The sequence below is a fragment of the Salvelinus namaycush genome, unplaced genomic scaffold, assembly GCF_016432855.1.
Source record: "Salvelinus namaycush isolate Seneca unplaced genomic scaffold, SaNama_1.0 Scaffold2102, whole genome shotgun sequence".
Classification (NCBI taxonomy): Eukaryota; Metazoa; Chordata; class Actinopteri; order Salmoniformes; family Salmonidae; genus Salvelinus; species Salvelinus namaycush.
The window spans coordinates 4,499-20,201 of record NW_024058901.1 but is presented as its reverse complement, the minus strand read 5'-3'; the positions used below and the strand labels follow the sequence as shown (position 1 = coordinate 20,201).

At 50.4% G+C, this 15,703-nt stretch overlaps 1 protein-coding gene across 1 annotated transcript in view; it reads left to right on the top strand.

Annotated features, from left to right (window-relative positions):
- Positions 1-11,351, top strand: part of LOC120038216 (fibroblast growth factor 16) — a gene marked incomplete at its 5' end in the record, with an annotated part of 30,708 nt that extends 19,357 nt beyond the window's left edge. Inside the window, one exon of the mRNA XM_038984073.1 lies at positions 11,106-11,351. Coding sequence (XP_038840001.1) covers positions 11,106-11,351 — 246 coding nt within the window. The remainder of the gene's footprint in view (positions 1-11,105) is intronic.
- Between the last annotated feature and the right edge of the window lie 4,352 nt (positions 11,352-15,703).

The window sequence follows — 15,703 nt, the reverse complement described above, 5'->3', positions numbered from 1 at the left end:
CTCCTAACCCCTAGCCCCTAACCCCTAGCTCCTAACCCCTAGCTCCTAACCCCTAGCTCCTAACCCCTAGCTCCTAACCCCTAACCCCTAGCCCCTAACCCCTAACCCCTAACCCCTAACCCCTAACCACTAACCCCCAGCCACTAGCCCCTAACCCCTAGCCCCTAGCCCCTAACCCCGAGCCCCTAGCCCCTTACCACTAACCCCTCCACACAGCCCTAACCCCGAGCCCCTAAACCCTAGCCCATAACCCCTAAACCCTAGCCCCTAACCCCGAGCCCCTAACCCCAAGCCCCTAGCCCCTAACCCCTAGCCCCTAGCCCCTAACCCCTAGCCCCTAACCCCTAGCCCCTTACCCCTAACCCCTCCACACAGCCCTAACCCCTAGCCCCTAACCCCTAACCCCTAGCCCCTTACCCCTAACCCCTCCACACAGCCCTAACCCCTAGCCCCTAACCCCTAACCCCTAACCCCTAGCCCCTAACCCCTCCACACAGCCCTAACCCCTAGCCCCTAGCCCCTAACCCCTAGCCCCTTACCCCTAACCCCTCCACACAGCCCTAACCCCGAGCCCCTAGCCCCTAACCCCTAGCCCCGAGCCCCTAGCCCCTAACCCCTAGCCCCTAGCCCCTAACCCCTAGCCCCTAACCCCTAGCCCCTTACCCCTAACCCCTCCACACAGCCCTAACCCCTAGCCCCTAACCCCTAACCCCTAGCCCCTTACCCCTAACCCCTCCACACAGCCCTAACCCCTAGCCCCTAGCCCCTAACCCCTAACCCCTAGCCCCTTACCCCTAACCCCTCCACACAGCCCTAACCCCGAGCCCCTAGCCCCTAACCCCTAGCCCCTAGCCCCTAACCCCTAGCCCCTTACCCCTAACCCCTCCACACAGCCCTAACCCCTAGCCCCTAACCCCTAACCCCTAACCCCTAGCCCCTTACCCCTAACCCCTCCACACAGCCCTAACCCCGAGCCCCTAGCCCCTAACCCCTAGCCCCTAACCCCTAGCCCCTAACCCCTAACCCCGAGCCCCTAACCCCTAACCCCTAGCCCCTAACCCCGAGCCCCTAACCCCTAACACCGAGCCCCTAACCCCTAACCCCTAACCCCTAGCCCCTAACCCCTAGCCCCTAACCCCTAGCCCCTAACCCCTAACCCCCAGCCACTAACCCCTAGCCCCTAACCCCTAACCCCTAACCCCTAGCCCCTAACCCCTAACCCCTAGCCCCTAACCCCTAACCCCCAGCCACTAACCCCTAACCCCTAGTCCCTAACCCCTAGCCCTAACCCCTAACCCTAACCACTAACCCCTAGTCCCTAACCACTAACCCCTAGTCCCTAACCCCTAGCTCCTAACCCCTAGCCCCTAAACCCTAACCTCTAGCCCCTAACCCCGAGCCCCTAACCCCTAGCCCCTTACCCCTAACCCCTCCACACAGCCCTAACCCCTAGCCCCTAACCCCTAACCCCTAGCCCCTAACCCCTAACCCCTTACCCCTCCACACAGCCCTAACCCCTAACCCCTAACCCCTTACCCCTCCACACAGCCCTAACCCCTAACCCCGAGCCCCTAACCCCGAGCCCCTAACCCCGAGCCCCTAACCCCTAACCCCTAGCCCCTAGCCCCTAACCCCTAACCCCTAGCCCCTGACCCCTAACCCCTGACCCCTAACCCCTAACCCCGAGCCCCTAACCCCTAGCCCCTAACCCCTGACCCCTAACCCCTAACCCCTGACCCCTAACCCCTGACCCCTGACCCCTAACCCCTGACCCCTAACCCCTAACCCCTGACCCCTAACCCCTAGCCACTAACCCCTAGCCCCTAGCCCCTAACCCCTAACCCCTAGCCCCTAACCCCTAACCCCTAACCACTAACCCCTAACCCCTGACCCCTGACCCCTAACCCCTAGCCCCTAACCCCTAACCACTAGCTCCTAACCCCTAACCCCTAACCCCTAACCCCTACCCTAACCCCTAACCCCTAACCACTACCCTAACCCCTAACCCCTAACCCCTAACCACTACCCTAACCCCTAACCCCTAACCCCTAACCCTGAGCCACTAACCCCTAGCCCCTAGCCCCTAACCCCTAGCCCCTAACCCCTGACCCCTAACCCCTAACCCCGAGCCCCTAACCCCTAGCCCCTAACCCCTGACCCCTGACCCCTGACTCCTAACCCCTGACCCCTGACCCCTAACCCCTAGCCCCTAACCCCTAGCCCCTAACCCCTAACCCCAAACCACTAGCCACTAACCCCTAACCCCTGACCCCTGACCCCTAACCCCTAACCCCTAGCCACTAACCCCTAGCCCCTAACCCCTAACCCCGAGCCACTAACCCCTAGCCCCTAGCCCCTAACCCCTAGCCCCTAACCCCTAGCCCCTAACCCCTAACCCCAAACCACTAGCCACTAACCCCTAACCCCTAACCCCTGACCCCTAACCTCTAACCCCTAAGCACTAACCCCTAACCCCTAACCCCTAACCTCTATCCCCTAACCTCTAACCTCTAACCCCTAACCACTAACCCCAAACACATTAATCTGCTGCCTGCAGTCCATGTGTTCGTCCCAAATGGCACCCTATTTCCTATGGGCCCTGGCCAATAGTAGTGCACTATATAGGGAGTAGGCTACCATCTTCTATCTTATGATGTCAGGTTATACTACGCTCAGCCAAACAGCAGAGAGCTGGGCCAAGAGGGCAGACTATTCAGATACCCCAGAGGTTGGGCGAACACACACACACACACACACACACACACACACACACACACACACACACACACACACACACACACACACACACACACACACACACACACAGACAGACAGACAGACAGACACTGAAACACACCCACCCTGACAGAGTGGTGTTGTCAGGCTGTTGTGTTCTATTGTTCTGTCCTGTTGGGTTCTATTGTTCTGTCCTGTTGTGTTCTATTGTTCTGTCCTGTTGTGTTCTATTGTTCTGTCCTGTTGGGTTCTATTGTTCTGTCCTGTTGTGTTCTATTGTTCTGTCCTGTTGGGTTCTATTGTTCTGTCCTGTTGTGTTCTATTGTTCTGTCCTGTTGTGTTCTATTGTTCTGTCCTGTTGGGTTCTATTGTTCTGTCCTGTTGGGTTCTATTGTTCTGTCCTGTTGTGTTCTATTGTTCTGTCCAGTTGAGTTCTATTGTTTTGTCCTGTTGGGTTCTATTGTAGAGTTGTAGACTAGTCTAGGGAGGACCATTATATTGTAGAGTTGTAGACTAGTCTAGGGAGGACCATTATATTGTAGAGTTGTAGACTAGTCTAGGGAGGACCATTATATTGTAGAGTTGTAGACTAGTCTAGGGAGGACCATTATATTGTAGAGTTGTAGACTAGTCTAGGGAGGACCATTATATTGTAGAGTTGTAGACTAGTCTAGGGAGGACCATTATATTGTAGAGTTGTAGACTAGTCTAGGGAGGACCATTATATTGTAGAGTTGTAGACTAGTCTAGGGAGGACCATTATATTGTAGAGTTGTAGACTAGTCTAGGGAGGACCATTATATTGTAGAGTTGTAGACTAGTCTAGGGAGGACCATTATATTGTAGAGTTGTAGACTAGTCTAGGGAGGACCATTATATTCTAGAGTTGTAGACTAGTCTAGGGAGGACCATTATATTGTAGAGTTGTAGACTAGTCTAGGGAGGACCATTATATTGTAGAGTTGTAGACTAGTCTAGGGAGGACCATTATATTGTAGAGTTGTAGACTAGTCTAGGGAGGACCATTATATTGTAGAGTTGTAGACTAGTCTAGGGAGGACCATTATATTGTAGAGTTGTAGACTAGTCTAGGGAGGACCATTATATTGTAGAGTTGTAGACTAGTCTAGGGAGGACCATTATATTGTAGAGTTGTAGACTAGTCTAGGGAGGACCATTATATTGTAGAGTTGTAGACTAGTCTAGGGAGGACCATTATATTGTAGAGTTGTAGACTAGTCTAGGGAGGACCATTATATTGTAGAGTTGTAGACTAGTCTAGGGAGGACCATTATATTGTAGAGTTGTAGACTAGTCTAGGGAGGACCATTATATTGTAGAGTTGTAGACTAGTCTAGGGAGGACCATTATATTCTAGAGTTGTAGACTAGTCTAGGGAGGACCATTATATTGTAGAGTTGTAGACTAGTCTAGGGAGGACCATTATATTGTAGAGTTGTAGACTAGTCTAGGGAGGACCATTATATTCTAGAGTTGTAGACTAGTCTAGGGAAGACCATTATATTCTAGAGTTGTAGACTAGTCTAGGGAGGACCATTATATTGTCCCTAAACAAGATCAATAGGGGATCTTTATGAGCTGCATGTCTCATGTTTAATGTTGCACCTGACCTCTTCACTGCCTATCACCTGGCCTCTCCACTTCCTATCACCTGGCCTCTCCACTTCCTATCACCTGGCCTCTCCACTTCCTATCATCTGGCCTCTCCACTTCCTATCACCTGGCCTCTCCCCTTCCTATCACCTAGCCTCTCCACTTCCTATCACCTAGCCTCTCCACTTCCTATCACCTGGCCTCTCCACTTCCTATCACCTGGCCTCTCCACTTCCTATCACCTGGCCTCTCCACTTCCTATCACCTAGCCTCTCTACTTCCTATCACCTGGCCTCTCCACTTCATATCACATAGCCTCTCCACTGCCTATCACCTAGCCTCTCCCCTGCCTATCACCTAGCCTCTCCCCTGCCTATCACCTGACCTCTCCCCTGCCTATCACCTGGCCTCTCCACTTCCTATCACCTGACCTATCACCTGGCCTCTCCCCTGCCTATCACCTGGCCTCTCCACTTCCTATCACCTGACCTATCACCTGGCCTCTCCCCTGCCTATCACCTGGCCTCTCCACTTCCTATCACCTGACCTATCACCTGGCCTCTCCCCTGCCTATCACCTGGCCTCTCCCCTGCCTATCACCTGGCCTCTCCACTTCCTATCACCTGACCTATCACCTGGCCTCTCCCCTTCCTATCACCTAGCCTCTCCCCTGCCTATCACCTGGCCTCTCCCCTGCCTATCACCTGACCTCTCCCCTGCCTATCACCTGACCTCTCCCCTGCCTATCACCTGACCTGTCAACTGCCTATCACCTGACCTCTCCACTTCCTATCACCTGACCTCTCAACTGCCTATCACCTGACCGCTCAACTGCCTATCACCTGCCCTCTCCCCTACCTATCACCTGACCTCTCCCCTGCCTATCACCTAGACAACCAGGTGAGGGGAGTTCCTTACTGAGACCTAGACAACCAGGTGAGGAGAGTTCCTTACTGAGACCTAGACAACCAGGTGAGGGGAGTTCCTTACTGAGACCTAGACAACCAGGTGAGGAGAGTTCCTTACTGAGACCTAGACAACCAGGTGAGGGGAGTTCCTTACTGAGACCTAGACAACCAGGTGAGGGGAGTTCCTTACTGAGACCTAGACAACCAGGTGAGGGGAGTTCCTTACTGAGACCTAGACAACCAGGTGAGGGGAGTTCCTTACTGAGACCTAGACAACCAGGTGAGGGGAGTTCCTTACTGAGACCTAGACAACCAGGTGAGGGGAGTTCCTTACTGAGACCTAGACAACCAGGTGAGGAGAGTTCCTTACTGAGACCTAGACAACCAGGTGAGGGGAGTTCCTTACTGAGACCTAGACAACCAGGTGAGGGGAGTTCCTTACTGAGACCTAGACAACCAGGTGAGGGGAGTTCCTTACTGAGACCTAGACAACCAGGTGAGGGGAGTTCCTTACTGAGACCTAGACAACCAGGTGAGGGGAGTTCCTTACTGAGACCTAGACAATCCAGGTGAGGAGAGTTCCTTACTGAGACCTAGACAACCAGGTGAGGAGAGTTCCTTACTGAGACCTAGACAACCAGGTGAGGAGAGTTCCTTACTGAGACCTAGACAACCAGGTGAGGGGAGTTCCTTACTGAGACCTAGACAACCAGGTGAGGGGAGTTCCTTACTGAGACCTAGACAACCAGGTGAGGAGAGTTCCTTACTGAGACCTAGACAACCAGGTGAGGGGAGTTCCTTACTGAGACCTAGACAACCAGGTGAGGGGAGTTCCTTACTGAGACCTAGACAACCAGGTGAGGGGAGTTCCTTACTGAGACCTAGACAACCAGGTGAGGGGAGTTCCTTACTGAGACCTAGACAACCAGATGAGGGGAGTTCCTTACTGAGACCTAGACAACCAGGTGAGGGGAGTTCCTTACTGAGACCTAGACAACCAGGTGAGGGGAGTTCCTTACTGAGACCTAGACAACCAGGTGAGGGGAGTTCCTTACTGAGACCTAGACAACCAGGTGAGGGGAGTTCCTTACTGAGACATAGACAATCAGGTGAGGGGAGTTCCTTACTGAGACCTAGACAACCAGGTGAGGGGAGTTCCTTACTGAGACCTAGACAACCAGGTGAGGGGAGTTCCTTACTGAGACCTAGACAACCAGGTGAGGAGAGTTCCTTACTGAGACCTAGACAACCAGGTGAGGGGAGTTCCTTACTGAGACCTAGACAACCAGGTGAGGGGAGTTCCTTACTGAGACCTAGACAACCAGGTGAGGGGAGTTCCTTACTGAGACCTAGACAACCAGGTGAGGGGAGTTCCTTACTGAGACCTAGACAACCAGGTGAGGGGAGTTCCTTACTGAGACCTAGACAACCAGGTGAGGGGAGTTCCTTACTGAGACCTAGACAACCAGGTGAGGGGAGTTCCTTACTGAGACCTAGACAACCAGGTGAGGGGAGTTCCTTACTGAGACCTAGACAACCAGATGAGGGGAGTTCCTTACTGAGACCTAGACAACCAGGTGATGGGAGTTCAGTGCGGTGGGCAGCTGGGAGGAGGTACTCTTATTCTTCATGGACTTTACAGTGTCCCAGAACTTTTGGGAGTTTGTGCTACAGGATGAAAATTTCTGTTTGAAAAAGCTAGCCTTGGCTTTCCTAACTTCCTGTGTATATTGGTTGCTAACTGCCCTGAAAAGTTGCATATCGCGGGGGCTGTTCAATGCTAATGCAGAACGCCACAGGATGTTTTTGTGCTGGTCAAGGGCAGACAGGTCTGGAGTGAACCAAGGGCTATATCTGTTCCTGGTTCTACATTTTTTGAATGGGGCATGCTTATTTAAGATGGTGAGGAAAGCACATTTAAAGAATAACCAGGCATCCTCTACTGACGGGATGAGGTTAATATCCTTCCAGGATACCCGGGCCAGGTCGATTAGAAAGGCCTGCTCACTGAAGTGTTTTATGGAGCGTTTGACAGTGATGAGGGGCAGGTCGTTTGACCGCAAACCCATTTCGGACGCAGGCAATGAGGCAGTGATCGCTGAGATCCTGGTTGAAGACAGAAAAGGTGTATTTAGAGGGCAGGTTAGTCAGGATGATATCTATGAGGGTGCCCGTGTTTACGGATTTGGGGTTGTACCTGGTAGGTTCATTGATAATTTGTGTGAGATTGAGGGCATCTATCTTAGATTGTAGGATGGCCGGGGTGTTAAGCATATCCCAGTTTAGGTCACCTAACAGCATGAGCTCTGAAGATAGATGGGGGGCAATCAATTCATATATGGTGTCCAGGGCACAGCTTGGGGCAGAAGGTGGTCTATAGCAAGCGGCAACCGTGAGAGACTTGTTTCTGGAAAGGCGGATTTTTAGAAGTAGAAGCTTGAATTGTTTGGGTACAGACCTGGATAGTAAGACAGAACTCTGCAGGCTGTCTCTGCAGTAGATTGCAACTCCGCCCCCTTTTGGCAGTTCTATCTTGTCGGAAAATGTTATAGTTAGGGATGGAAATTTCTGGATTTTTGGTGGCCTTTCTGAGCCAGGATTCAGACACGGCTAGGACATCCAGGTTGGCAGAGTGTGCTAAAGCAGTGAATAAAATAAACTTAGGGAGGAGGATTCTAATGTTACCATGTAAGAAACCAAGGCTTTTACGGTTACAGAAGTCAACAAATGAGAGCGCCTGGGGAATGGGAGGGGAGATAGGCGTTGCAGGGCCTGGGTTAACCTCTACATCACTAGAGGAACAGAGGAGGAGTAGGATAAGGGTACGGCTAAAGGCTATAAGAACTGGTCATCTAGTGCGTTGGGAACAGGGAGTAAAAGGAGCAGGTTTCTGGGCGCAGAAGAATAGATTCAAGGCATAATGTACAGACAAGGGTATGGTAGGATGTGAGTACAGTGAAAGTAAACCTAAGGCATTGAGTGACGATGAGAGAGGTTTTGTCTCTATTTAAGCCAGGTGCGGTCACCGCATTTGTGGGGGGTGGAACAACAGGACTAGCTAAGGCATATTGAGCAGGGCTGGAGGCTCTACAGTGAAATAAGACATAAATCACTAACCAAAACAGCAATAGACAAGGCATATTGACATTAGGGAGAGGCATGCGTAGCCGAGTGATCATAGAGCTGGAGACTCCCGGGTGGCGCAGTGGTCTAGGGCACTGCATCGCAGTGCTAGCTGCGCCACCAGAGTCTCTGGGTTCACGCCCAGGCTCTGTTGCAGCCGGCCGCAACCGGGAGGTCCGTGGGGCGACGCACAATTGGCATAGCGTCGTCCGGGTTAGGGAGGGTTTGGCCGGTAGGGATATCCTTGTCTCAGTATGTAAATGTAATAAAATGTATGCACTCTACTGTAAGTCGCTCTGGATAAGAGCGTCTGCTAAATGACTAAAATGTAAATGTAAAATGAGACACGGCGATTCAGACAGCTAGCGGGCCGGGGCGAGCAGAAGGGCCTTAGGGGGACGTCGCGACGGAAGAGTCTGTTGTAGCCCCCTCGGACGGTTACGTCGGCAGACCAGTCGTGATGGATCGGCAGGGCTCCATGTAGGCAGTAAAAGGGTCCAGGCCAAATGGCAAAATAGGTATTGTAGCCCAAGAAATTGGCTGATGGTCCTCTTCAGCTAACAGTCCGATATGCTCTAGACAGCTAGCGGGCCGCGGATAGCAGGCTAGCGGATGGGCCTTCAGGGGACGTCACGACGGAGGAGCCTGTTGAAACCTCTCGGGCGGATTATGTCGGCAGACCAGTCGTGATGGATCGGCTGGGCTCCGTGTCGGCAGTAAAAGGGGTCCAGGCCAATTGGCAAATATGTATAGCACGGGGCTAGTTCCAAGCTCACTGGTGCTTGCTTCGGGACAGAGACGTTAGCCAGGGGGTAGCCGCTCGGATAGCAGCTAGCTAGCTGCAATGATCCAGGTGAAATGTTCAGCGCTTGCAGTAGGAAACCGGAGAAAAAGCAGTCCGGTATGCTCTGGGTTGAATCGCGCTGTGCAGACTGGCAGGAGGTGACCGGGCTAAAGGTTAGCTGATGACCGACCGCTAGCAGTGGCTAGCTGACTACTAGCTAGTAGCTAGTTAGCTGGCTAGCTTCTGTTGGGGGTTCCGGTTCTAAAGTATAAAAATAGCAGATCCATACCACATTGGGTGAGGCGGGTTGCAGGAGAGTATGTTGAAACGGAGGTTAAAAATATAAAAAATATGTACGAAATATATACGGAGGGAAAAAAAGATATATACTCGGGACACAACAAGACAAAGACATCTGAACTGCTACGTCATCTTGGATTCATGTATGGGCCGTAGCACCCTATTCCCTATGTAGTGCACTACTTTTGACTAGAGACCAATGGTAATCCCTATGGGTCGTAGTGCACTATAAAGGTAATAGGAGACCATTTGGGACTCGGCCTCCCTGGTCTGCCTCACAGAGCCTGGAACACTTTCCATTGGTTCAGTTCAGCTGATGGTAGACCTAGGATCCCTACCGCAAGGCAGCAGGCTTTCTCTCCATTAGTCCCCCCTTCTTACCTTCTCTCACCTCCTCAGCAGGCTTTCTCTCCCTTAGTCCCCCCCTTCTTACCTTCTCTCACCCCCTCAGCAGGCTTTCTCTCCATTAGTCCCCCCTTCTTACCTTCTCTCACCCCCTCAGCAGGCTTTCTCTCCCTTAGTCCCCCCTTCTTACCTTCTCTCACCCCCTCAGCAGGCTTTCTCTCCCTTAGTCCCCCCTTCTTACCTTCTCTCACCCCCTCAGCAGGCTTTCTCTCCCTTAGTCCCCCCTTCTTACCTTCTCTCACCCCCTCAGCAGGCTTTCTCTCCATTAGTCCCCCCTTCTGACCTTCTCTCACCCCCTCAGCAGGCTTTATCTCCCTTAGTCCCCCCTTCTTACCTTCTCTCACCCCCTCAGCAGGCTTTCTCTCCATTAGTCCCCCCTTCTTACCTTCTCTCACCCCCTCAGCAGGCTTTCTCTCCCTTAGTCCCCCCTTCTTACCTTCTCTCACCCCCTCAGCAGGCTTTCTCTCCCTTAGTCCCCCCTTCTTACCTTCTCTCACCCCCTCAGCAGGCTTTCTCTCCCTTAGTCCCCCCTTCTTACCTTCTCTCACCCCCTCAGCAGGCTTTCTCTCCCTTAGTCCCTCCTTCTTACCTTCTCTCACCCCCTCAGCAGGCTTTCTCTCCCTTAGTCCCCCCTTCTTACCTTCTCTCACCCCCTCAGCAGGCTTTCTCTCCCTTAGTCCCCCCCTTCTTACCTTCTCTCACCCCCCTCAGCAGGCTTTCTCTCCCTTAGTCCCCCCTTCTTACCTTCTCTCACCCCCTCAGCAGGCTTTCTCTCCCTTAGTCCCCCCTTCTTACCTTCTCTCACCCCCTCAGCAGGCTTTCTCTCCCTTAGTCCCCCCTTCTTACCTTCTCTCACCCCCTCAGCAGGCTTTCTCTCCCTTAGTCCCCCCTTCTTACCTTCTCTCACCCCCTCAGCAGGCTTTCTCTCCCTTAGTCCCCCCTTCTTACCTTCTCTCACCCCCTCAGCAGGCTTTCTCTCCCTTAGTCCCCCCTTCTTACCTTCTCTCACCCCGTCAGCAGGCTTTCTCTCCCTTAGTCCCCCCTTCTTACCTTCTCTCAACCCCTCAGCAGCTCTTTGTTGTTGATTATTGTGTTATGATCTGTTGCTGTGAAGTTTCCTCCTCAAACTGTTACCAAAATATGAGTGACATATAAATGAACTAATCCATGAATTGTATCTTAATTAAGCTGCTGTACGGACACCACACTCAACCATCTCTCCCTCTCTTCCGCAGAAGAAGTTAACAGCAGAGTGTGTGTTGAGAGAGCAGTTTGAGGAGAATTGGTACAACACATACGCCTCTACGCTCTACAAACACACCGACACCGGGCGCTTCTACTACGTAGCGCTCAACAAGGACGGCTCGCCACGGGAGGGGGGGAGGACTAAGAAACACCAGAAACTAACGCACTTCCTGCCTCGGCCTGTGGAGATAGAGAAGATCCCCCAGGCTTACAGAGATCTGTTCCAATACAGGTGACCAGGGTTGAGCCTGGGAGAGAGGGATGAGGAGGAGGAAAGGGAGGAGAGAGGGATGAGGAGGAGGAAAGGGAGGAGAGTTTGGGACTAAGGTCAGGACTAAATACTCCCACTGACCTCGCTCTCACGCCTCCAGCCCCACGCCTCCAGCCCCACTCCCCCTATGAAGGTGTTTATGTATTGCCTCTCCAGCCAAAAGGCCCCCGTCCCGTTCCTCCCAATGGACCACCAACCAGAGAGATAAACATAGCTTGTGTTCCTGGACGTTACCACTATGAGAGGACTGTTTGACCTCAGAGGGGTCAGAGCAGAGCAGAGACACTCTTCTCTCCAGCCACTGAGGAGAGAGGGGGGGTCCTACTACAGGGAGGTGTCATTAGGCCCATAAGACCTCACTCTGGAGGGGAGCACAGTCGAGCGGAGGAGATAATCTCTTCACTAAACGGATACGGGGGGAGAGATGGAGGGAGAGAGACTGAACTGGCGTCAGGCCTGTATGAATGCCTAACCCACCCTGGGAAAACCGCAGGTTAAAACCACCTGAACCACTAACCACCTGAAGAAGACAAAGACTTTTCCTGATGAGAACCACTTTTATACATAATAAGATACTTAACCAGCATTCACTGCAAATATGAAAAGGGTTTGGGGTTAGTCCTCAGCAGTTTGAGTAGCACCAAGGGGTCTGAGGACTAGTAATGAACAAGTAATGGAAAGTTGATCAGACTAGCTGAGATGACCAGTGGACACTACTCTAGCCAAGCCATTCACCACAGCAACCAGAGAACTCCAGGGAGGGAGGGAGGGATTGACCAATGGAAGTTGAGAGAATGTCAATGTGTTCTAAATCAACGTGTAAAGAGAACTCATCTTCTGACTAGTCATTGTGATGTCAGAGTGTTCTAAATCAACGTGTAGAGAACTCATCTTCTGACTAGTCATTGTGATGTCAGAGTGTTCTAAATCAACGTGTAGAGAACTCATCTTCTGACTAGTCATTGTGATGTCAGAGTGTTCTAAATCAACGTGTAAAGAGAACTCATCTTCTGACTAGTCATTGTGATGTCAGAGTGTTCTAAATCAACGTGTAGAGAACTCATCTTCTGACTAGTCATTGTGATGTCAGAGTGTTCTAAATCAACGTGTAGAGAACTCATCTTCTGACTAGTCATTGTGATGTCAGTGTTCTAAATCAACGTGTAGAGAACTCATCTTCTGACTAGTCATTTTGATGTCAGTGTTCTAAATCAACGTGTAGAGAACTCATCTTCTGACTAGTCATTGTGATGTCAGAGTGTTCTAAATCAACGTGTAGAGAACTCATCTTCTGACTAGTCATTGTGATGTCAGAGTGTTCTAAATCAACGTGTAGAGAACTCATCTTCTGACTAGTCATTGTGATGTCAGTGTTCTAAATCAACGTGAAGAGAACTCATCTTCTGACTAGTCATTGTGATGTCAGAGTGTTCTAAATCAACGTGTAGAGAACTCATCTTCTGACTAGTCATTGTGATGTCAGAGTGTTCTAAATCAACGTGTAAAGAGAACTCATCTTCTGACTAGTCATTGTGATGTCAGAGTGTTCTAAATCAACGTGTAGAGAACTCATCTTCTGACTAGTCATTTTGATGTCAGTGTTCTAAATCAACGTGTAGAGAACTCATCTTCTGACTAGTCATTGTGATGTCAGAGTGTTCTAAATCAACGTGTAGAGAACTCATCTTCTGACTAGTCATTTTGATGGTAGTGTTCTAAATCAACGTGTAGAGAACTCATCTTCTGACTAGTCATTGTGATGTCAGAGTGTTCTAAATCAATGTGTAGAGAACTCATCTTCTGACTAGTCATTGTGATGTCAGAGTGTTCTAAATCAACGTGTAGAGAACTCATCTTCTGACTAGTCATTGTGATGTCAGTGTTCTAAATCAACGTGTAGAGAACTCATCTTCTGACTAGTCATTGTGATGTCAGTGTTCTAAATCAACGTGTAGAGAACTCATCTTCTGACTAGTCATTGTGATGTCAGAGTGTTCTAAATCAACGTGTAGAGAACTCATCTTCTGACTAGTCATTGTGATGTCAGAGTGTTCTAAATCAACGTGTAGAGAACTCATCTTCTGACTAGTCATTGTGATGTCAGAGTGTTCTAAATCAACGTGTAGAGAACTCCTCTTCTGACTAGTCATTGTGATGTCAGTGTTCTAAATCAACGTGTAGAGAACTCATCTTCTGACTAGTCATTGTGATGTCAGTGTTCTAAATCAACGTGTAGAGAACTCATCTTCTGACTAGTCATTGTGATGTCAGAGTGTTCTAAATCAACGTGTAGAGAACTCATCTTCTGACTAGTCATTGTGATGTCAGAGTGTTCTAAATCAACGTGTAGAGAACTCATCTTCTGACTAGTCATTGTGATGTCAGAGTGTTCTAAATCAACGTGTAGCGAACTCATCTTCTGACTAGTCATTGTGATGTCAGAGTGTTCTAAATCAACGTGTAGAGAACTCATCTTCTGACTAGTCATTGTGATGTCAGGGCTGAGCTGGAGAGAGAGAGAGAGTACACTACTACCTAGTATGTATATGTGATGGAGACAGATTGGCCATGAGGGAGTATCCAGGTGAAACAGGGTTGGCAGAACTTGGCACATACATTATATGATCAATGTAAAGAGATGTGATAAGCTGTGATACATGTAATACTTATTGACCATGTGATAAATGTAAAACATGAATACAGTTGGTACAGTCAAGGACAGGATGGTGCAGCTAGACTGCATTTCAATTAAATGCCGATGACAACGAATGAGAAATCCTGAAAAGAATAGGCTTGTAATTGAGACAAACTGAAGAAACACTATATATACAGCAGTATGTGGACACCCCTTCAAATTAGAGGATTCTATTTCAGCCACACACATTGCTGACAGGTGTATAAAATCAAGCACACAGCCATGCAATCTCCATAGACAAACATTGGCAGTAGAATGGCCTTACTGAAGAGCTCAGTGACATTCAATGTAGCACCGTCATAGGATGCCACCTTTCCAACAAGTCAGTTTGTCAGATTTCTGCCCTGCTAGAGCTGCCCCGGTCAACGGTAAGTGATGTTATTGTGAAGTCGAAACGTCTAGGAGCAACAACGGCTCAGCCTAGAAGTGGTAGGCCACACAAGCTCACAGAACGGGACCGCCAAGTGCTGAAGCGTGTAGTGCATAAAAATCGTCTGTCCTCGGTTGCAACACTCACTACAGGGTTACAAACTGCCTCTGGAAGCAACATCAGCACAGGAACTGTTCGTCAGGAGCTTCATGAAATGCATTTCCATGGCTGAGCAGCCACACACAAGCCTAAGATCACCATGCATCGCCTGGAGTGGTGTATAGCTCGCCGCCATTGGACTCTGGAGCAGTGGAAACGCGTTCTCTGTAGTGATGAATCACGCTTCACCATCTGGCAGTCCGACGGACAAATCTGGTTTCGGCGGATTCCACGAGAACACTACCTGCCCCAATGCATAGTGCCAACTGTAAAGTTTGGTGGAGGAGGAATAATGGTCTGGGGCTGTTTTTCATGGTTCGGGCCCCTTAGTTCCAGTGAAGGGAAATCTTAACGCTACAGAATACAATGACATTCTAGAAGATTCTGTGCTTCCAACTTTGTGGCATCAGAACAGAGGGAGAGCTGTAGAACAGAGGGAGAGCTGTAGAACGGAGGGAGAGCTGTAGAACGGAGGGAGAGCTGTAGAACGGAGGGAGAGCTGTAGAACAGAGGGAGAGCTGTAGAACGGAGGGAGAGCTGTAGAACAGAGGGAGAGCAGTAGAACGGAGGGAGAGCTATAGAACAGAGGGAGAGCTATAGAACAGAGGGAGAGCTATAGAACAGAGGGAGAGCTGTAGAACAGGGGGAGAGCTGTAGAACAGGGGGAGAGCTGTAGAACAGAGGGAGAGCTATAGAACAGAGGGAGAGCTGTAGAACAGAGGGAGAGCTATAGAACAGAGGGAGAGCTGTAGAACAGAGGGAGAGCTGTAGAACAGAGGGAGAGCTATAGAACAGAGGGAGAGGTGTAGAATAGAGGGAGAGGTGTAGAACAGAGGGAGAGCTGTAGAACGGAGGGAGAGCTATAGAACAGAGGGAGAACTGTAGAACAGAGGGAGAGCTGTAGAACAGGGGGAGAGCTGTAGAACGGAGGGAGAGCTTTAAGAACAGAGGGAGAGCTGTAGAACGGACAGACGGGGAGAGAGAAAGGGACTTGTAATGTTCAGCCTGTACAGAGGAACATTATTCAAAAGAACCAGCTGAGGTGTACATAGGAATGATCATATTTATGAGATGTACTATATATTTATTTTAT